At 36.5% G+C, this 23,927-nt stretch overlaps 1 protein-coding gene across 1 annotated transcript; it reads right to left on the bottom strand.

Moving 5' to 3' along the window:
* Positions 1-1,019: 1,019 nt before the first annotated feature.
* LOC139139748 (E3 ubiquitin-protein ligase SIAH1-like) lies at positions 1,020-23,052 on the bottom strand. The gene is given in 6 exon segments (XM_070708630.1): positions 1,020-1,357; positions 7,844-8,036; positions 10,011-10,145; positions 10,148-10,249; positions 10,869-11,104; positions 22,952-23,052. Coding segments are annotated over 6 exon segments (864 nt in total). The 5' UTR covers positions 22,972-23,052; the 3' UTR covers positions 1,020-1,179.
* Positions 23,053-23,927: the final 875 nt, after the last annotated feature.

Raw genomic sequence — 23,927 nt, 5'->3', positions numbered from 1 at the left:
AAAAAAACATTACAGGCATGAAGAAAAAATTACAGGTATGAAATTAAAAAATTACAGGTATGAAATAAAAAGTTACACCTGTGGCCTCATTAAACCACCGTAAATACACATCAGTGTTGTAGTGAGCATACATTATGTGCTTGACATCATCACTTTCAGCAAATATTAATGTCATGACAAGCAATTTATGATGATATCAATTTTGCCATTTCTAAGCCACATTCAGTATAATTTCAGATTCAAGAAACTTTGTTGCTTTCTGAACTACAATTTTTTGTGATCATAAACAGCAAGATTTTCAATATTTGTTGTGTATATCATTACTGAAGCTACATGTGTGTTTTACATGCTGTAGCGCTCACAGTGTTGTATGGTCTTAGTCTGTTCAACTTACTTTTTATTCAACTTTCTTTCTGGAGATGAACATATCAATTGTTTCTGTGTTTTGAGACAAGAAAGGACTGAAAGTGTGTAGAAACAAAATTCAATCCAAAGATCTTGAAAACATTGCCAACAGTTTGAGACAGAAAAGAAACATTTATTGCATTATGCAAAAAAAAAAATAGTGACCAAGAAACAGTGATCATGTAGAATAAAATGAATGATAACTTGAATCTAAACTTTTCTGAAACAAGTACCTTTAAGAATATTGATACTTTGCAGCATTAACTTCTGAAGAATGGATCAATAGTATAAACTATTATTGAAATTAAAAAATTATGCCACATATCCAAAATTGAATAATTCTAAAAAAGGAAAACATGCAAGTATTGGGACATTTTTGTTGCCTAAATGTGGACTGCTCCTGCTGATACACACTATGACGGTGGTAAGCTTAGAACAGCTAAGAGTTACACATAATCTCTATGATTTAGTGTGGACAATGCATGCATGTCAACAGAGACTTAAATTAGTTTATCTGTAACACTAAATATTTTGTACATATATCTGAGTTTCAATGTGTGAGGTGGGAAATACATCCTTAAAGTCATCTTTCATCAACACTTGATGTCATTTTAGTTTTATGGATGTAAAATATACTTTTAAAGATAATATTTTACATGGTATGCTAACTTACTGAGCTACTGCAATGAAACATTGTCAATGCATGCCCCTTTGTTCTTGAATGTATTACATCCCACTTTGTTCCACCACACATTAATGAAAATGCTCTCATTCTTAGACCATGGAAATAGTAACATTAATTCCCAGGTTACCATTTTCTGCAAATAACTGAGCTATGCTTGTATCAAAGACAAGACAATCACTGTTCATGATGGCAGCTTGTACTCCCTCGTGAATGGAGCGTGGTGTAGCTTCCCAGGACAATCTCCGCCTGTGACCATTCAATTCTAACCTGAAATTGATCAAAGAAAAGCACTGATGTTAAGACAAACCATTCAAAACATCTGCATACACCACAAATAATATAAAGTATATTAAATCATTACTTAAAGTGGCACTTTACTTTGGTAACATTTTTAAAACACATTTTTTAAATGCCAACGGTCGATATTTGACGTGGCGAGTGCGTGCGGATCGCGAGATATCGATAAAACATGTCATTTCCCGAGTGCATTTTTTGTATCCCGAAGTTTTACGATCGTTTCTGATTATGACCTGAAGTCCCCCGAAGGTTTGTTGTTGTGCTGATTGACGATATTCAAGGGAGTCCATAATAAGTTCGAACGAGGCAATTAATTTACCTCCCACTGCGAAGACTTTATATACAGCATTATGCCTTTACCTCAGGTATGTTTTTTTAAAACTTCTTTTTAGTTTTTGTCGTTTTCATCATTCTCAATCAGTTTTTATTATATTTTTAACCAATACCACATAGATATCAGTTTTTACGTGTAAAATATTAGCTGCCTCTGATGACTAAGCTTACATTTTGTCGTCTGCCACACAGTTACGTGTGGCCAGGTGTAACTGTGTGGCCAGGTGTGGTTCGATACATAGCGGCGGCCGCGTGGTATGCGTCTATGCATACCACGCGGCGGCCGCTCAACCGCACGTAACTGTGCTGGTCACCTATGCAAATCCTGGTGGAAACAGCAAACTTTGTTTTCCGTTTATTCGCCAAGTCAGTAAGACTCAGCTTTCTCCAACGGGGCATGACCGATCACCCACACTAGCAGTACTGTGGCGTACAACAGCGTCAGCGTAGACTTGTACTCCACAGCTTAATTGACAATGGCACCAGTGCCGAACGTTCGATGTTTGGAAGCTGAATTCAGGTGGGCCACCGGAATTCAAACTTTAACTTTTTTGAGGACATGTTTTTATCGATATCTCACGATCCGCTTGCAGTCGCCACATCAAATATCGACCATTGGCATTAAAAACTTGTGTTTTAAAAATGTTACTAAGTAGGAGTGCCTCTTTAAAGAGAAGCTGGAAGCTAGCCATAATCAAGACCACAAAGTATACAGTACTCATCCGATTATAAGCCCCTGCTCATGTATATGCCCCTCCACTGATTTCAGAGGATTTTTGAAAGGGCTGTACATCTGTCTATAAGACACTAACCTAGTTTAAATCAAATACAGAAGGGTTAGGAAAGTATAATAGGTCGTTACAGTTGGTAAAATTCCTTTTCAGATCAAGATATTGAAACATGGGACATCAAAGTTCCCCTGACAGCATTGCATGGAAATGGCATATTTTCCCTGTATTTTTATGATTGTGTGACCCTCTGTCCCCTTTACCTAAATAGAATAGTCACAATCCCAGTCACATTTGCCATTATTTTCATTCACGTTCATAATGTTTGTTTTCATCCTCTTAATATGCAATTGCATTGGTTTGAAGCAATTATCCTTTCATCTGTGAAGAGCTTTTACCGGGAACTATTACAATTTTCACTGCTATGTTGCTTTCACAAGATGCTGACCGTTAGACATGGAAAGATGAGTTGCTTTTACATACAGCCAACAGTTCACACTATACTATTGATTGGCAGCATACATGACGTCTTTTTTTCAAGTTTGTTTTTTATTTCAAGATATGATTCAAGCTAAAATTTCACCAAAATGCCACTTCTGTATTGAGGGATTGTGTAATCAGTTTGATTTAAAACAGCAAAATAAAATACAGTCTTTTGCGTATGGTTGTCTATCAGTATCAATGTGATCATGGCATTCAAATTCATGAAGATCGTGGGAATATAAAAATTTTACTAATAATTTTTTGTCCTTTACAATTTGTTTGGATTAAAGTCAACTTTTGAAAGTGATTGAAAGTTTGTGTGTTCTTCAATAGTCATGCATAAATGTGGGCATTCAAGTATACACCCCTACCCTATCTAGTATAATGGCAATGTTGTGTTGCTGAACCAGGTGCTTATACTCAGAAGAATAAGGCATATTTAAAATCTAGAAGAGTTTTCATCAGTTCCTATATTTACCCTGATATTCAGAGTTTCTCTCATTTGAATAAATTTGATATGATCATATCTATTTGAACAAATACAAATATCTTTCTGTGAAATGCCTATACACTACATACAAAGGAAATAGAAAATCCCCACAGAATTTTTATTTCAGTAAATAATACTTAACTTCCAAGACGAGAACTATGTGCCTGTTTGATTTTAAAATCCAAAGGGACCTATATAAGAAACTGTAATTTACTCGAGGGGTCATTTCTTAGCACTATAAAAGCTATTAACCTTGCCTGAGTCCTCAGTTACTGGCTTTGTAGACTCCAATAAACAACACAACGTTCTAAGGCCAAGAAAAAAAAAAAGTTTGTTTCTCATCCTAGTCATATTTCATATTTCAAAACTGATGCGGTGACGCAGGTTTTTTTAATCTCAAATTATTTTTTATTCTTTAATCAACAAGAATGCAGAAAAATATGAGACTCATCTGAAGACTCATCTGATACACTGATGAAAAAACAAAGATGATAGGTATCAACAATCCACCTAGAAATAGTAGCTGGAGAAACTGAAGCATCAGACAAAGACCAGAGTGAAATAAACAATCATTTCTGTTCCCCCGTATTCCATTAGAATGCCAAATGTACCACTTAAAGGCTCGGACAGGACAAAGAAACACTTCTATCTCCTGTTTATCAACCTAATTAGTTAATAATCAAATGGCTGGGGTGGCTGTGATGCAACCCTGTTTTTGCCACAAACTTAGGGTTAGCCACTAGGTAACACCATCAGCAGAGAAACAACAATGCAAGGTTGAATTGATGAACTTTATGAAATTCACTACATCTGCCTGCCATAGCTATAGCTAGTAGGAAGACAGTCTTATAAGCGAGATATTTGAAGTATGCTGGCCATAAAGGCTTTAAAGGAGAAAGAAATAACACATTAAGTACCAAAGACATACTCAACTGTGGTACTAAAGAACACATAGTTTGTCTGTTAAAGACAGATTGTCAATTAAACCTGAAAGAGACTGATGTAATGTAACCACTTCTAGCCCTAACAGAAGGAATATATTACCAATAGCTGCTCTGAAGGCCTCAAAGGGGAAGTTCACCAAGGCTGATTTTTTCACATAAGCTAATTTTTGGATCGCAAATTTGAAACTTGCACAATTTTTTACAAAAAAAATGAAATAGTGGCGGAAGTTGCAGTTTAGGGCTTCATCAACTTAGTATATTTTGAATCATGGGACGGCAGTGCTAAGCTTTGCATTTTAATCACATCATATGGCAGGGACCATCTTCCGATGGGTATGGCATTGTCATTCACTTTCACACCAGACTGTGTGTATTTGCATATCCATCGTTTATGTTATGTAAATACACACAGCTTCACATGAACGCAAGTGAGTTGACAATGCCATACCCATCAGAAGATGGTGCCATGCGAAAAAAACTATCAGCAAAAAATGCATAAAGACACACCAAGAAAGCAGAAAACTACTTTCCAACATGAGAATATCAGCAACATTCTGTGTTTGTCAAGCTGTAACTTTGCAGGATCACAGCAGCAAACCACACTATTCTGAGGAAGGCTACAAAGAATCAATTAAAGAGTCAGGAGTTATGAGCTTTTATAGGGCTAATAAAGGACCCCTCAGGTGAGTGAAAGATTCTTATGTAGGTTCACATGGATGAAGAATCAATAAGGCATACAATTCTCATCTCAAAGGTCAGTGTTATGTAATAGAAATATGTATTTCAGTTCTCATATATTTTGTGCCCAGGGCCAGTGGTCATATTGGTTGACATCATACAATTTCTGAGCAATAGCTAAAGGAATTGGTGTATATGTTAGAGTGCCGTGAGGAGCACAATAAACATCATGAAGTAATGCTGCCTGAGTTGGTTCATACTACAGGGTTATGCAAAGTATGCATGAGGACAGCAGTTAACCGCTCTCCGCTTAAAAAAATGCAATAAGAGGCAATGTCCAAATGCATAATTACTTTGCTGTATTTTTGTAATGATAACAAGTCATCGTTGATGACACAGTCCCCACGTGTTAATGGGTACTTTGATTACAAGTCCTCGGAGAGGATAGAGTTCTGTTAGATCTGTGATTAAAGATGAGTTCCATGGTAGTGAAAACATAAAACCAATGTGGACTACCAGCCTGATTGCATAGGGTCATTAAATAAGTCCATTAATAATTAATCAACAGGATGTTGCCAAACATTTTTGCATTCTATTATAACACTGACAGATTATCACGTGTACCACATTTTATAAACTATACCGCCAAGTGTCAATGAATTGTATGACATCACTGTGAGATCAACATCTTTACAGTTTCATCAAATTTGATGAAGTGTTTCTGGACATATCATTCTAATTAGGAAAGTTCATTACATATGTAAATTAAATATTAATTAACATAACACTATAGTCTTTATTCAATGTTGAAGCAATGTGAGCTCAACATCTGTATCAAGTGTCATGAAATTTGATGGACCATTTCTCGCCATATCAGCCTAATTACGAAAATTTATTCCATATGCAAATAATTGACATGATACTACTACATAATCTTTGCACGCCATAACACTACCGGAAGATTGACATCTGTAACACATGAATTTGATACAGCATTTCTAGACATATCATACTACTTATGAAAGTTTATTAAATATGCAACATAGCAATCAATTGACTTGATACTGCTTAATGTCTTCTCACAGTATTACAGTACTGAAAGATCAACATCTGTACCATGTTTCATCAAATTTGATGCAGTATTTCTGGACATACCCCCTAATTAGGAAAGTTCATTAAATATGCAAAATAGCAATTAATGTAAATGACACTGATAAATGACTTAATTCAAATGTTAAAGCAATGTAAGCTCAACATCTATACCAAGTTTCAAGAACTTTGATGAATAATTTCTTCACATATCAGACTAATTACTAAAATTCATTAAATATGCAAATCAGCAGTTAATTGACATGATAATACTACATATTAATGCATGCCATTATGCCATCAAAAGATCAACATCTGTGCCACGTTTCATCAAATTTGATCAACATTTCTAGACATATCACACTGATTACAAAAATTTGTCAAATATGCAAATTAGCAATTAATTTACATGAGACTGCTTAATGTCTTCACACAGTATTACAGTACTGCAAGATCAACATCTGTAACATGTTTCATCAAATTTGATGCAGTGGTTCTGGACATAGCCAACTAATTAAGGAAGTTCCATATGAAAATTAGCAATTAATTCGCATGACACTACTAAATGTCTTTGCAAACTTATATGACACTGTATGCTAAAGATCTACACCAAGTTTCATCAAATTTGCTGCAGTATTTCTACACATATCACCCTAATTACAAAAATTCATCAAATATGCAAATTGGCAATTAATTGATGCAATACTGACTGTGTGCTATCAGAGCTCTGTGTGACAAATATTTTTACAAAGTTTCATCAAATTTAGTGCAATCGCTTTAGAAATAGAGCTCTTTTATAAAAAGTCATTGCCAATGACACAGTCCCCGGTTTTTCAATAAAATGACTGTCAAACAGCCATATTTGGTCGGATTGCAAAACAATTTGATGTGAACATGCCTGACATAAGGAGTAATCCTTGCAGCAAGTTTGAATGAAATCGCTCCAGGCGTCTCTGAGATATCAGCGTGAACGGAGGGACACACGCACGCACGGACGCATGGACATGATGTAAGTCCCCCCGGAAGGTGTCCGTGGGACTAATAACCAAATTATTGTAGAGATGCCTGTAGTTGGGGTGCCTAAAACTGGCCAACGTTCATTCTCTACAACTATTTTACAGCAAACAAAATTATACTGTTCTCGATGATAGATGTATAATAATAGACTTCATCATATACCTACATCCATGTGCCCGTGTAAAGCTATGGGAAAAAGCGCCCTCAGATCCGTGCATTTTTTTTACATATCACGCCCTAGCCCGGTGCCCAAATATGGGCAATCGCTTGCATTTCTGAACTATCTAGATTCTGGTTACTACACATGTTGCTATCCGCAAACGTTCCATTCGTACATATTGGTACATATTGGTCATGGAACAGTGTGCCCTCTAAGCCAATATCACGCGCTTTTGACACAAACAAATTTTTTGCTTTACTTGTCAAGATATAGGGCTAACGCAAGGAATTTTCCACAATTCCCCATATTGACACAAAGTTTCAAGAAAGGCATGTTTGTTAGTTAGAGGGCACACTGTCGTGGAAATGTATCCGATGGAACAGATATGAAGATGTTAACTCTGCAACAAACCAGCGTATTATCGATGAGATATTCGTAAAGGTGACATTTTTAACAAAACATGATGCATTCTGAATACAATAAATATACGGCTTCTCTCTATCATCTAATGGTACACAGCTTTTATCATCCTACCTGTATGCAAAATTTTCAGCCTGTTTTCTTGACCCAATCAGCTGCACTATCGCAAAAAACTGTTGGTGCCCATCATATTTTTCCTGTTTTTCCAATACCAGCATGAAATTATGGCCAAAACATGACTGCATCATTACCCAGTCTACTGCCCCTGGTAAGTTGATATCTGTTGCAAGGAACACTATGTCTTCCCCTGAAATAGAAAACATTGATTAGTCAATAATGTCACACAAGCATGAGCGCTACCGTAACATTTCATAATCAAGAAAACAATATATTCATTTTGTATTGAATTATTCACACTATCATACATGCTATGTATGCATTGCCATTCTCCTATTGTTCAGATAGTATGGATATGAACCAATACTTTAACATGTTACATTTAATTATAACAATCATATTTTTCACTGTGACTTGAACTAACAGCACAGTGTCTGATGCAGCCGAGGGATAAAAATTCTCAAAATGTCAAGTTTTAGTAATAATTAATATTTATTTTCAGTTTTTGGCCATTGCATTTAATACAGTTCTACCGAAAATAAACACATACACCTATTGAAAATCTGTGGGTATGACGACCAACATGTGTGTCACAACAGAGTGCTGTGCATGCCGTCTGCTTATAGAGTATGGTGTATACTGAATCACAGAAGAACAACTGTAGTCTTTATGCCAATTTTTCCAAGAACAAGTTTTACTACCCAGAGAGTGCTATTACATTTTGCATAAACAACAATCAACCATCAAAATCCGATAACTGAAAATATACCACAGAACAGGGGCATATATTTTCCAGATTCACACAGTGATTATGAATACAAATGGCAATGGTAGTCTTTTCTGAAGTGTCACTGTTATATTTACAGAGTATTACATTTTCTGACCCAGAAAGTCACACTTTATTTTTTAAGTTTATCCTCCATTTGGCTAGATGGCAACAAAAGTATATAACTAGACTCTGTAAATACCTTTGGATTGCTTTGTTCGTAATGCACAAAATGTATATTATCAACAAATTTCAAATTCAGGTACCAAAAACAATGTACTAACTTCACATAAAGTCTCGTTCTAACATATTAAATTTCTACATAGGAGACATCTACAAACACTTATTCCTAGCAATAAGCGGACTGACTGATCAATGACCACTTAAACTCCTATTGCTAATTTTGAAATGTTTCAGTAAAACGCTTTACCAGAAACACATCACTATTCCCCGAGGCTGTAGGCCCAGAGGTATAGTGATGTGTTTCTGGTTACACATGGGCATGAGGGGCAATGAACAGGTGCAATAGCCTGAATAACAATCAGATTATAGGTGTTTTACAACATGCTACAAGCTCATATAGTTTTATGTAATTGCTTTTAGCGTTCTGTAATATTATTCCCTGCTATAATCCATTGTGATAAGTTTACTTGGCAATTTCTCCACAGCAGTAACAGTAGTACCAATTTCTTCACAAAAATATACTAAGCATACCTAGCAACATTCTTAGTTGCACTTGAATCTTTGAAACGAATCAATGAAATACGCTTTTGGAATGAAAAATCTTGCTGTTTGAGAGAGAGGCTCATCACTCATCCTGGGCACTTATCACGTTCTAGTCACCCGCCATTGTTAAAAAGCTGCAGACAACACTATGCGTATAGTCACGTGACTGAGCACTTTTCCAAATTTGCCCCAAAACTATTTTCCTAGGGAAAGTTGTTCAAAAAGACCCTCTGACATCACTTTTGTCAATTCAGCAGGGACTAGACGTATCTATTTTCATGTCACATGATGTATTCTGGCAAATCGCAACATGGAATTAGCATGTGGCATGTTATAATTTGCAGTATGGCCCAATCAGATCTGGGTTTAAACCAGAAAATCATAATATGTCCTGTACGACGATTTTGATTGACTTGATGTGTTCCTAATGATGGACACATTACAGACACAACATCAAGGTCACAGATATACATGAATACAGTGAATTTTACTGACTGATTAAAATAGCATGTATCGCAATCAACCTTCTTGGTCTTTGATCTTTATGTTATTTTTAACTATTTGAACCACTTTTCCCTTTTTTTATACGTACTATAAAATGTATAAATACAAATACTTCGGAGGAAATTCCTCACTGGGCAAAAAAACACCCTCTGTATCTAGTAATATTACCTTGTAACGTTGTAATACTTTTATGTGCATGCATGAGATGTGGCATAACTGCATCCAAAGAACCCTGCCATTTGCAAGACGTCCCAGGACATGGACATGAGTATGGACGATATTCACACGCTTCTTCATGATCTGCTTTTCTGTGTGTGGTAATGTAACTGGACAACCTGATGATTGGTATTTACACGGAAACATGACTGTCTGTGCAACTTTCTCCATTGCAAGATTTCTTATACTACCTGCAGGGTGAAAATATTAATAGAATCTAATTTTGTAAATATCGTGTTAAAAAGTAGCTGTGTCATTATAAAATCTCTTCACTATGATATTTTGAAACATCGCCTGTCATTCCTGATACCCGGTAAGATATATCTTCAAAGTAGCACTTGAAATACAATGTTGGAGACAGGTATACTTCATTGCTTTAGCAAGGGTATGTGAGACATGTAGACTCCCCAAGGCCTCCTGCATTTGCTATGTACTGTTTATGTCTACACATTGAATCGCTGCCTTACATTGGCATCGATGTGATCTAAATTATCTGGTTGAGAAAGTAAAACACACTTTGCAGTTAAAACAGCCTCTCATTGGCTGCACCAACTCAAACAGCATGGTTACACTGGGCTTCAATTGTTGAAGGGCCACACTGCAAAGTCAAAGAAGAGCTGCCAGGAAGTATAATTTCACATAATATATGATACAATCAGAACTTGATCCCTAGTAATGAGTGTGATTTTGAGATGTAGTGATGTTTGGGCCATGGCATAGGCACACTGAAAAGAATACAGACTCATGTCTGATAATTGACAATGAAAGATGCTGGGGACCATAGTAAGTTGTAAAACATGGCATACTTACCTAGAGGGCCTCGACATGTGGGACAACATGTAAGTTTAGGTCGACAAGCTGAACACACCAGATGCCCAGCCTGGCACTGTAAAATTGGTGGAAGTACATAATCAAAACAGACTGGGCATTCAAACAAACTGGCTAAATCCTGGTTTGATGCTGGTGTGGCTGCTCCTGTTGGAGTTGGACCCCTGGTAGACTTCCCATTTGTTGGTTGCCGACTCATATTCTGCATCGGTAGTGGCCTAAAATACACGAAAAAAATTGAAGCTACTGACACATACTTTCAATTTGAAAACGATAACATGAAATGAAGAACAACTGCTTTTTTAAGTTGAAATTCCTTTCTGTGATCTTTTTACAAATTATTAATTACATGATGGTAATAGAACGAAAACTCAGAGAATTTTCAAAATTTAAATTGACAGCTGTTTATGTCTTGATACACTTACTCAGTCTTTTCTTCAAACTAATTGTTTGTTTGACATTCAGAGCTACTGAAAAGTTTTAAAGACTCACTGTAATATTATGAAAAGTCTGGGAGTTTGGGCCCTTGATAAGGAATAAACAACAGACATTCAGTAGTTACCAGTACAAAAAGGTTATTATGTTTGAAGTAAACACTTGTATTGAAGATGAAATTTAGAAATGACTGATTTTAACTTGGTAAATACAGATAACAAATTGCAGCTCAGAAATAACAATAAAAACAGCATCAATGACTCTATCGTTCCCATAAAGTTTAAAACACGAGCTAAAAAATCTGTGAAAATTGTAAAATCAAAAATTTTCTGGTCCCGTTATGTCTTACACACATAGCAGATTTCATCATATCTAAACTGTGTCATCACTCTGGATTTTCATAAAAAAATTTAAATACACAGGCCAAATAAACATAGGGCCAAAGTCCCTGAAGCTACTATAGACATGGATACAAAATTAAGTATTTCCTGACTGTATGAAATTATCTCACTAAGGTCATCCTAGGGACATGTAAACCAAATATTAAAGCTGTCTGACCAGCAGTTTTGAAAAAACAAGCGACTCAACAGTTGACAGAGCTCTGCTGTGTTATGTAGAGAATAACCTTTTGTGACACATGTATTGATGAAGAAGGTGGATATCTTTGATAGCTCATTTCAGGATGGCCTGACCAAAAATGGAAAAAAATTCCGTAAAAATACAGATTTGCATATTTCATCAGACTATATTAGTCTATAATAGCAAATAAACGAGAGTTAATTACATTCTAATTAAAGTAAACAAGACTTGCTTAAATCAAGATTTACGTCATAAAAAAACAGCATATCTGTCAGGTTATAAAGAATCTTGAGCTGGTTATCTTTTAATATATTATTTTCATCCTATTAACCAAGCACATTTTAACTTTCAAATTAACTTGTAAGTTCCTTTGAATAAGTTGAGACTGTACGTACTCAGAGAAAGCACACTGAAGAGACAAAAGTTTGAAACTTAAGAAGTTTATGGTCATCAAAAGCATTATAAGGAATCATATTACACTTTCATTGCACTGTTTACACAGATTGCATAAGTGCTATAAATAGCACATGAGGAATCTTACAGCCCAGCTTTACCATAAAAACCCCATCACTTTGACCACTCTTTTAATTGACCACTCTGTTTTTTTCCTCAAAAAGTAATCTTATTTTATCCTTACCAAGTCAACCATAAATGGAAATTAGAACTTTCTCTATCTCTATTTATTTGATCACCCTATCATAACAAACTATTATGAGCAATTTCTTTTAGATAATATAAATGGTGGTTCAGAATATATCAAAGTTGGGATTCAGGAAAGTTGCCTTTACATGTTTTCATCCTCCAAGATGGTAAGCATTTCACTATGAACTGTCAAAAAAAGTTGAACTTTCTGATAATTCCACACTAAAATTATTTTGGCTTTGATGATTTCCTTATTAATTCAATTATTTAAAATCATATTAATTATTTTTTTCTGGGTGAATTGATAGGGTTTATACAGTACAAGAATTCCATACAATGTAAGTCAAATTTTGACCAAAAATGACAAAAAAATTCCTTAAAAATACACATTTGCATATTTCATCACAATTTGAACAAATCTAAGTTGGGTTATCCCTAGGAACCCGTATACCAAATAACAAAGCTGTCTGACCAGCGGTTGTGAAGAAGAAGATTTTTTACCAAAAACAGCTTTTTTGGCATTAATTTGCCTACTTTCAACAATATCAAAAAATAAAAAAAAATAGTTTCTCAAAATCATATTTTTCACCTACACAACAAATATCAAATCAGTAAGTACTGCGGTTCTCAAGATATTTGAGTGGACGGACGCCTCACAAACGGACATACATACATACATACATACATACATACATACATACATACAGACTGATGACGGACGCCGGACGGATACCCATCCCAATAGCTTCTATAGACTATAGTCTATAGTAGCTAAAAAACTGTGTTTCCAGTAACCCTATTGACCCTATTTAAAACCCTCAAACCCTAAACGTTTTCTTTCTTATTAACAATAATTACACATGATTATGCTGAATTTTGCTGGGTTTTTTTATGGGTCACACTGAAATTAAGAATAAAAAAGTTCCCAAACGACCTACCGTATTTCCTGAGGGCTTATCAATGGAAATTTTGACCAACAAGTCCTAGTCACATTGCGTGTTTGGTGGTTGATCAGATGTAAATGAGGTAGCAGTAGTTGTGATTATGTTGCATACTTATTAAAGGGTTGATTACACTGAATAATGGATATATATCATATTGGTATGTGTTAAACAGAGGTGAGCAAATATATTGGAGATCCACAGACCCCTTTTGATGAGTAGCTCACACCAACGAGTGGACTGTTTGACAGCATTGTAATGAAGAGCAGGGAGCAAGCATACTGACAGTCACAGAAACAAAAGCAGAGGGAAAAATTACTATTTTGCTGCCTTCCTTCACAATTACAGGAATGACAATGTTACATTATTTGAGCATCTTTCATGATTTTTACTCATCTAAAATGAAACTTTCAATACTAAATGAGTGACAACACATTCCTCAGGCATACATATCCCTAAAAACAAAGACAATCTCCATTAAAGCTTTCTACAAACCACACAACCTTGATAGTGCCCATTGGCAGGACAATACAACTACCATCTAAAGGACAACGTCAAAAGATCGATGCTAGATAAAAATGTGAATTCTGTAAGTTTGGTTGGGTTTTTAACCCAAAAAATTTTTCTATCCAACAGAAACAATTAACGATGTCCTAGTTTGGTTTGGTTAAGAATTCTATAAAATTGCGTAGTAATTTCCCACACATTTTCGCTCCTTTTGCAGCAAAGTTAATCGAGAACCTTTGATACTTTGATATTGGAGTTACATTTACACTGAAAGACCACGAAAGATTTTGAGTGAAATAAAGGTGTTTTTCATTTGAATAATGTTGTCTTTTACAATATCACCCATCCTGACTATGTGTAAGTATGATTGGATATATCACAGTAAGGAAATAATGGGAACTTCTGATCAACATTCAACAATTAAGTTTCATTTGGGTGGGGGTTTGTGCAAAACTTAAAGAATTAACATTTTTATCCGACATGAGTCTTTTCATGTTGTCCCTAACAGCGTCTGAAACATAGCCAATTGAATAGTCTTCTAAAAGTGGGGGACGGTCTTATACACAAACAATCTGTATGAGCTTGCAAGAATTACATGATTTACAGGGCCTGAAAAGTACGCTTGCCCGATGCCTGGGAAAGACAGATTTCTAATACGTACAAGCGCAAAACTAGCCCTCACTTGCCCACGGGCAGAAAGTTCCGAGCAAACTCAGCGTTTCGCAAAGAGCAGGTTCTTTCGTCTTTTGATGCAAATTAGAAACAATGTCCCCCAAAAGTACCAGAAATGGGTCGCTGGGACGCACTCAAATCGGAGCATATTTTTTTCGTCTCAACAGAAACATTAAAGACGCCCATTGGTTATAAATACCGGATTACATGAAAGGACGCTCATTATGCAAAGAGACGCCGTGCGAGTAGCTTGAACTGAGAGCTCCAGAGATTGCAGTTTTTGCGTGTTTTTTATGAAAATTTATGAAATGGGAATGCTCTACAGCAGGGTAAATACCTGATCAATACATAACAACTCCATATTTTACAAACCGATAAGTTTTCGGGACAATTTTAGTGAGTAATTGTGCGTGGCCAGTGAGAATATTGACCTAAGGGACGCCGATAGGGATTTGAATACCACTGTCACTCAAACCTTGTGCAAAGTAAGACACAAGTCACCTAAGGGACGCCGATAGGGATTTGAATACCACTGTCACTCAAACCTTGTGCAAAGTAAGACACAAGTCACCTAAGGGACGCCGATAGGGATTTGAATACCACTGTCAATCAAACCTTGTGCAAAGTAAGACACAAGTCACCTAAGGGACGCCGATAGGGATTTGAATACCACTGTCACTCAAATCTTGTGCAAAGTAAGACACAAGTCACCTAAGGGACGCCGATAGGGATTTGAATACCACTGTCAATCAAACCTTGTGCAAAGTAAGACACAAGTCACCTAAGGGACGCCGATAGGGATTTGAATACCACTGTCACTCAAACCTTGTGCAAAGTAAGACACAAGTCACCTAAGGGACGCCGTTAGGGATTTGAATACCACTGTCAATCAAACCTTGTGCAAAGTAAGACACGAGTCACCTAAGGGACGCCGTTAGGGATTTGAATACCACTGTCAATCAAACCTTGTGCAAAGTAAGACACGAGTCACCTAAGGGACACCGATAGGGATTTGAATACCACTGTCAATCAAACCTTGTGCAAAGTAAGACACAAGTCACCTAAGGGACGCCGATAGGGATTTGAATACCACTGTCAATCAAACCTTGTGCAAAGTAAGACACGAGTCAGCTGAATGTGTAATGTCGATTAGCATTCGCCTTATCTGCTGACGGTGACTAAAAATAAATAAAATATGTGTCAAGATTTCCAGTGTCGAAAGACGTGCGTAATAGTTTCTTCACAGTTCTACAACTTTTGTACTACCCGCCGCATTTCGGGATAAAAAACGATATCAGACGACATTCAAGTCGATTACATCTTGGTAACCGTGAACACGGTCCCTCCACAAAACGTGCCGTGAAGAAGAAAATGTATTATCGGGTTCTCTCTTACTGGAAAGTTCAATGGCCAAAAGGGCCGTTTGGTTTGGTTTTGTGGTTTCTACCGTACACCCAACGATGGCAAATGTGTATGGTACGCCAGGTAAATTTGGATATAACGATCGGACAACAAAAGTCACGCAAAATGGCGAATCAATTTTCTTCTTGTGACGAGTACGTCATCGGCCAGCATCAGATGCTGTTTTCGGGCCAAAAATAGCTCATCACACCAAGCGTGTGTCCCATAAAGAATATCCCAATACTTCCGCCAGAGTCGGAGTCGGACAGACACGCTGTCATTGCCAAACTAATTATGCTAAGCTCAGAATGAACAATCAAGAAGTGTTCAATTCCCCGGCACAGAGGTATCCGTGAATAGCACAGTATCCGTGAATAGTTTCTGACAGAGTGTCGTTTGTACCTCAATGAGTCTACTAATAAACCAAATGTTTATTTGACCATGGAGCTGAAAAAGGATGATTTGACTTCCTCTGTTTCGTTCCGTCATTACTTCGAGCTTACATATCCACGTACAAGTGCCATTGTATCGATAACCGACCCGATGCAATTTCGCTGCATATCCATCAAAGTTCATTACGTTTGAGAAATTTACGAGATTTTCTGTCTGAGTTTTCAAAATCCATCTGATTTTGTACTTTTTTGGTTCCATTGCAAACGAAGTCTCGCAAAACAAATTAGCAAATAATGTAATACACGCAAATCTAGACTTGTTTTCTGACTTCCGACCACCATCTTGGCTTCATAAAAGTTATACGTTGGCTGGTTGAGTACATTGGGATCACGGTTCAATCTTCAGAAAATACTCATATTATATATTTGGACACCGATGTTTCCAAATTTAATAAAACATTAGTTCTAAGAATTTGAGAGATTCGAAGGAGATCGTGTTTTTTGCATACCAGTATACTGACTTGTAATTTTCTGGGTCGAGGCATAGACAGTAGAGTGGGGAAGACGGTCGAGGACACTGTCCGCATCCGGCGCCAAGCGACACACTGCTGGAATCGGTGAAATCTGTAACTCGAACGCACCAAGTATGGTGAAAACACCTCATGCCAAAATGTACGTACTCCGACATGCTCATCCACGTTCGACGTGAATTTATGTTTGTAAATCTACTAATATAGCTGCGTTTGACTACTAATATAACTGCATTTGATGCAAAACAATGAAAACGATACTATCTGACAGGGTGGAGTACCCACTAATGCGCGAACCTGGGATTGAGAATGGCGGCTTTAAAGGAAAATTAGTTACTCTGTTACTGTTTGCGATTCATGGTATGAGCAAGTCGATGTGTGTCCACTAGCCACTGCATCCTGGGGCAAATGCCAGGCCACGTACTTCCCCACTCATTTTACATGTAAAATGTAACAAGATAATAACCAGACAATGATGTTTGAAGCGGAAGCCTAGATCATTTTTAAAAGAACCACTAACTTTTCACCAAACAATTTGGGCAGTGAAACTGTAAAGCAAACTTTGTTGACAACCACGGTTACTCTAACCCACTAACCTGCTAGCTAGTTGTACAAAGTGTGTATGGAGCATCAAACAGAATTGACTGCACTTGTATGTGGTGTGATGGAACCTAGTACCTCACAACTTTACCTAAAAATATCAGAATAGCTCCAAAATGTTGATGGAGCACTATATCCCTTTCTTTCACAGTAGTATTTTGCACGGTCAAGACCCCCTATCTTGATTGTAGCGGACCTTAACAAAAGCCACCTAGCTTGTGAACACCATGGTATGGCATTTTGCTATAGCTATTATGAAGAGAAAGCAGTTCCTCACAGATATTTAGTATTTTCAACCTATTTTTTTTTGCAATTTTAATGAAAAGGTATCATCATTGGGCAATTATAAAAATAAAGTGAACTTTACAGCAGTAGTAAAAAAACATTAGACTATTGTCTTCAATCACTTCTAGTTTCGTGGTCATAAGTGTGATGAAACATCTTATTTATGTCTGTTAAACACATCTAATGCGGTAACTAGCAAAAATCCCCATAAACAACGAAAGCATATTAAATTAATTTCATTATGGTAATGTACTTTTTTTACAATTAAAAACTGTAAATACCACCAATTTGTGACAAACCATTGTAGAAGTCCCACAATCTGGGTAAGAGCAGAATTTTTTCAGAAAATTTTCAGGGTAAGTGAGTTTCTGCTATGGACAAGTAGAAAAATAGAGGCTACTTGTCGGGAGACAGGTGGATAGAAATTATATTTTTCAGGCCCTGATTTACATTTGAGGTCTGCATGAAGTACAATTTTAGATCGGGCTAGGTCTGGATGGGATTGCATGAAATACATTTTCATATTTAACACTTTTTCTACACGCTTTACGTTTAAGGCCTGCACGAAATGCACTGGGCAAGTGTGCAAATGTGGAATTTCTCCTGCCCCTACCTACCATTTGTCTGTATGGGCTCCCACGAAATACAAAAATTAATACATATGTTTTTTACTTTTCACTGTAACCCACCCCTAACCCTTACCATAATCCTAACAAAGTCCAAATTTTTAAATGTAAAAATGTAAAACATACATTAACTGTAAAAATGCAAGTCATGTAAAGCCCTCCTTACGATGTCCTGATTGTAAGATGTTTTTTGTTAAGAAATTTAAATGTAAGAAATGTTATAATGTAAAGAATGTAAAACTGGAAAAATGTGCATAATTCTTGACTTCTGGCCATGGATGACAAAGACATTAACAATTTTGTTCTTTATATATCTTTTCTACTCACTGCTACATGCAACATATGCAATTATAAAGAAAATTACAGTATTTGTACTATTTTATTGTCATTTTAGGATTGAGTTTACTCAAAATGAGAAACTGTTTGTTATACATTGCCAGCTGAACATTGCATCTCAGAACAGCTGCTTTTTTATCAATTTCATACACTCAAGACATAACTGCAAGGTCTAATATTTACCAATAACAATATAATAGGAATAAGTTACCTACCGGTAGTAGTATAATGTCACTTTTGGTATGCTTGTTTCATACTTTTCTGATATTAAATGGCAAATATCTCACTTCTGAGAAAGTGTTCTTTTATGCTGGCTTACCAACAGCTAATGTTTAATGCTACAGGTGAACTCTGAATAAAAGTCTCTTGAATTTCAATATAGGAATACATCTCCATGAGACTCTCCAAATTGGAATTGTTTGATGGGGTTGCTGCAGCTATGCTTCCACTTACCTAGCTACACTACGTTAATGCACCTGTGGAGTCAATTGGCAGCTCTATTGGGTAAACCTCTGATAGTGATACCACAATAATTTAGAGAGTCATTAAGAGGTCAAATTTGCATGCAATGTACAGCATGGTGAATCTGCTGTTGATACTAGTGAGAGCTTATTAATAGGTAGACCGTATGGCGGTCTTGCGTTTTTATGGCGCAAATCGATAAGTCATGCTGTTAAAGTCCGTTCCTTTAATGATAGCAGAATTTTAGGCATTGAGCTCAATATAGCCAATTGTCAAATGCTTATTATTAATGTGTATATGCCGACATGTAATAGTGAAAATCATGACGAATTTATAGAGCATTGGCTAAGGCTCACGCCATTGTTCAATCTAGTGATTGTTATAGTTGTATGATGATTGGTGATTGGAATGCCGATACGGATTCACTATTTGGTACAACTCTGCAAAGTTTCTGTGATGAGTACGACTATCTTATCTCTGATAAGCTTTTACTGAGAGATAATCCATTTACTTATGTCAGTGACGTACATGGTACCACTTCATGGCTTGACCACTGTATTTCGTCACTCTCTACTCACCAGTGTATTAATTCGATGTCTGTTTTATATGATGTTATATCTTCTGATCATTTTCCACTCAGCATAGTTCTCAATACTGGTACATTGCCGTCATGTGAAAATCTTAATAACAACAATAAGCAGTACTCTGGGAAATCTGTAAATTGGTCTAAGGTGAACTGTAATCAATGTAATGAATATCGTAATATCTCTGACAAGCTTCTTGCTGAGATTCACATTCCAACTGATAGTCTTTGTTGTAAGGATGTTCATTGCCACAACACAAATCATGCTCGGTGTATTTCTCAGTTTTATGATGATATTATTGATAGCTTGTATTCAGCAGGTCTTCAGATTTCACCATGTATTCGTGATAATGTTGATCATACTGTGACAGGGTGGAATGATTACCTCAAAGACGTCCATTCTGTTGCTCGGATGCATTTAAACTATGGCGTGAAAGTGGAAAACCGAGGAATGGGCCCCTTTTTGAATTCAAGCGTCGTACGCATGCGAGATTTAATATGCTTTAAGAAGTTGCAGACGTAATGAGGAGCAAATCAAAGCTGATGCGGCTGCGAATAGTTTGTTTACTGGTAATTGTAACGCATTTTGGCAGTCCATCAACAGAATTAATGCAAAGACTCCGCCTAGACCCAACACTGTAGATGGCTGCAGTGGCGATGTCAATATCTCTGAAATGTGGCGGAACCATTTTAGTGATCTCTTAAATGTGGTGCACTCGGTTAGAGACAAAGAATTCGTGTTGAATAAGGTTGACGATTGCAACCTTGATCAAATGAGTTTTGTATCACCTAGTGATGTTCGTAAAGCCATTGACAAGTTACAACAAGGTAAATCTGCTGGTCCAGATTCTCTCTCATCTGAGCATTTTGTATATGCTAGTAATAAGTTAATTGTACTTTTGAGCATGTGTCTCACTTCAATGCTTATTCATAATGTATGTCCTCCTAGATTTTCTGAAGTTTTGTTAGTGCCCATAGTTAAGGATAAGAACAAAAATGTAAGCGATAAGAACAACTATCGCCCGATTGCTCTGTCTACTATTACCTCGAAAATTTTTGAATTAGTTATTTTGAATAAGATTGAGTCGTTTCTTGGATCTTCACCTTACCAATTTGGTTTTAAAACTTGTCATTCTACTGATATGTGTATGTTTGTCCTGAAAGAGGTCATTAGCTATTATAGAAGTCATGGTAGCAATGTTATCGTTACTTTTATGGATGCTTCTAAAGCTTTCGATCGTGTGAATCACTGGTCATTATTCAAGAAGCTGATCAACCGTAATGTTCCTATTTGCTATGTGAGATACCTTTTAACCTGGTACAGAACGCAGGAAATCTCTGTTCGATGGGGCTCCTGTATTTCAACACATTTTACTGTTAAAAACGGTGTGAAGCAAGGTGGTGTATTGTCCCCAAAATTTTTCAATGTGTATATGGATCATCTTAGCCATAGATTGATTAATTCTAAGGTTGGTTGCAACATCGGTGGTATTTTTGTTAACCATCTGATGTATGCAGATGATATATGTCTGATAAGCCCGTCAGTGAAAGGAACTCAGATACTTTTAAATATATGTAGCAATTATGGCAATATTCATGATATTGTTTTCAATACAGAGAAAACTGTATGTATGTGTATAATTCTCAAGCGATGTATGATGGAACATATTCCGGCTGTTTATCTCAATGGAGTTAAACTGCGATTTTTTGAAAAGAAAAAGCACCTCGGCTATATGTTGGCAAATACCTTCAGTGACAATTCTGATATCGAGCGTCAGAGGAGATCTTTTTATATCTCTGCTAACATGCTTTTGAGAAAATTTTCTATGTGTTCTCAGAGTGTTAAATGTAAACTCTTTAAAGCATATTGCTATCAATTGTATGGTGGTAACTTATGGGTCAGCTATAATAAAAGCGCCCTGAAACAATTGAAAGTTGCTTACAATAATGCTGGTCGCATACTTCTACGATATGACAGACGCAGCAGTGCTAGTACTATGTTTGTATATAATAGGATTGACACTTTTGATGCTTTGCTTAGAAAGCAAATCAATAGTTTGATGAAAAGGGTTTCTATGAGTGAGAACCTAATTATACGTAAGGTGTATGATGTTGTGTACTTCACTTCTGACTTGAGGAAAAGATGGATAAATTCAGTCTTCTAATCTGTGTTCAGAAATATGTCTTTATGGTCTAACCCATAAATGAATATTTCTTGATGTAACCTTTTTTGTATCATTCTTTTTGCCAATCCTGTAACCATTTATATATATGGACATGCTCATTGTCCGAAATAAAGAATTAATAAAATAAAATAACAAATTCTAAAGCTGGCCAAAATATCATTGCGCTTTGTCTCAATACAGCAGATACAGAGAACACCAATTTAACAATACGAAGTAGCTACTGTCTATGATTTTACCCCTTACAAAGTCAGCTATATCGGGTTGGATGGATGTAGCTTTACCAGCGTTCAAACTCCAGTGGGGTTGTAGTGGCACTAGTTACATTAGAAATTTCATATTACAATATATCTAGGTACATCAGCCGCCCCTCCCCTGTTTAGTTCAATTCATTTTTAGAGATTGTTGCCCCTTTATGATCTCTATTTTCTCGTATTCCCTCACCCTGACGCCGCTCTCTTCCCTAAATGCGAAATCACCATAGAGTTTGAAGGAATCGGGTACCTCAGCTCAATGAGCAGAAATGAATGATGAACTCGGTGAACTATTATCAAGTGATCATCGGTCACATCCTATGGTTATGGCACAGTCGAGTCTAGCCAGCGACGCGGTGACCCTAGTGCTGTTGTTTTCCTTCATACGTACAAAGTAAAGGACGGCTTGAAATGTGGAGAGAAACGAAATCAAATCAACAATATACAATGTATCTGAAAACAGGAAAACCATAATATTATATTCGACGGGTCATTACATTAGCATCACGTTGTTCAGAATTTACAAATATAGGTAGAGGCAAGAGAAATTCCACATTTTCACACTATTATGGAGATTTCATGAAAAAGCGGTAATTCTGTTTCAAGTGTAAGTAATTATGATGAATTACAAACTTGCCTTTCACGTAGTTTCACCATATAAACGAAGGGTTTCCAAAATCACAACATGGTGAACGACTGACCACATACGAGCTAGGAGCTCCAGCGAAATGACATGACGTCACAAACTATCTACACACCAACAGATGACGTATGCGCACGGCATTGAATCAAACAATGCCCATATGCTCGATAGTCTGGAATCAGTAACAATTTCTGGTTTTGTACCCCCTAGTTCCCTTTAACGCTTAAAAATATCATTTCACGTAAAACCTCTACATTACTTTATGCATGGTTCAGTGAAAATGATGAAGAAAGTATACCACGTTTCCCATGGCACTTTCGTAAGGTATAAGATATTACATGTAGCCTACCTGTGTTTGTCGTTGCTTTCCATTTTTTAAAAAGTAGAATTACGGATAGGAGAATATTGTATGTTTTTGAATTAATACACTGGCTCATACATGTACAAAATGCATCGTATTAGCCACGAATCGCATCATTCAGTTGCAGTTTTCGGCGCGCCCTTCGGTTGCATCAGATAGGCCTATGTCTGGATGTTTACAAATTGAAAGTTTGTAGGCTACCCGTCCTGATACAAAAACTTTTTAAAATTTGACGTTAACAAAACGTCATTTGGTGATACTCAGAACAACTATCACAAGTGAATATTTTGCGTAACTCCATCCCTTTTCGTTTATCATAGTTTGCATCCGCTTCTTCCAACCCCCGCTGTAAATAACGACGGCTCCCTAAATGTCATTTCTGCATAATCTCTCTTAAAATACGATAGACTTTGTCATTTACACGATCGATAAGGTCTTTATACGTCTTGTATGCATTATTTATATTTCTAATTCCTGACCACAGCAGCCCATACATTAGTAATTCCATTGAAGAATTCCAAAGTGTCTTACGCGTAATGCGTGCCAGTTCAACAAACTCTTTCCCAACAGAAATAAAACAATACTCAGTCTGCCGATGGAATTGCATTT

Source organism: Ptychodera flava, chromosome 9 (genome assembly GCF_041260155.1).
Source record: "Ptychodera flava strain L36383 chromosome 9, AS_Pfla_20210202, whole genome shotgun sequence".
NCBI classification, from domain to species: Eukaryota; Metazoa; Hemichordata; class Enteropneusta; family Ptychoderidae; genus Ptychodera; species Ptychodera flava.
Note: the sequence above shows the minus strand (reverse complement) of the source record. Positions and strands in the feature narration are given on the sequence as shown.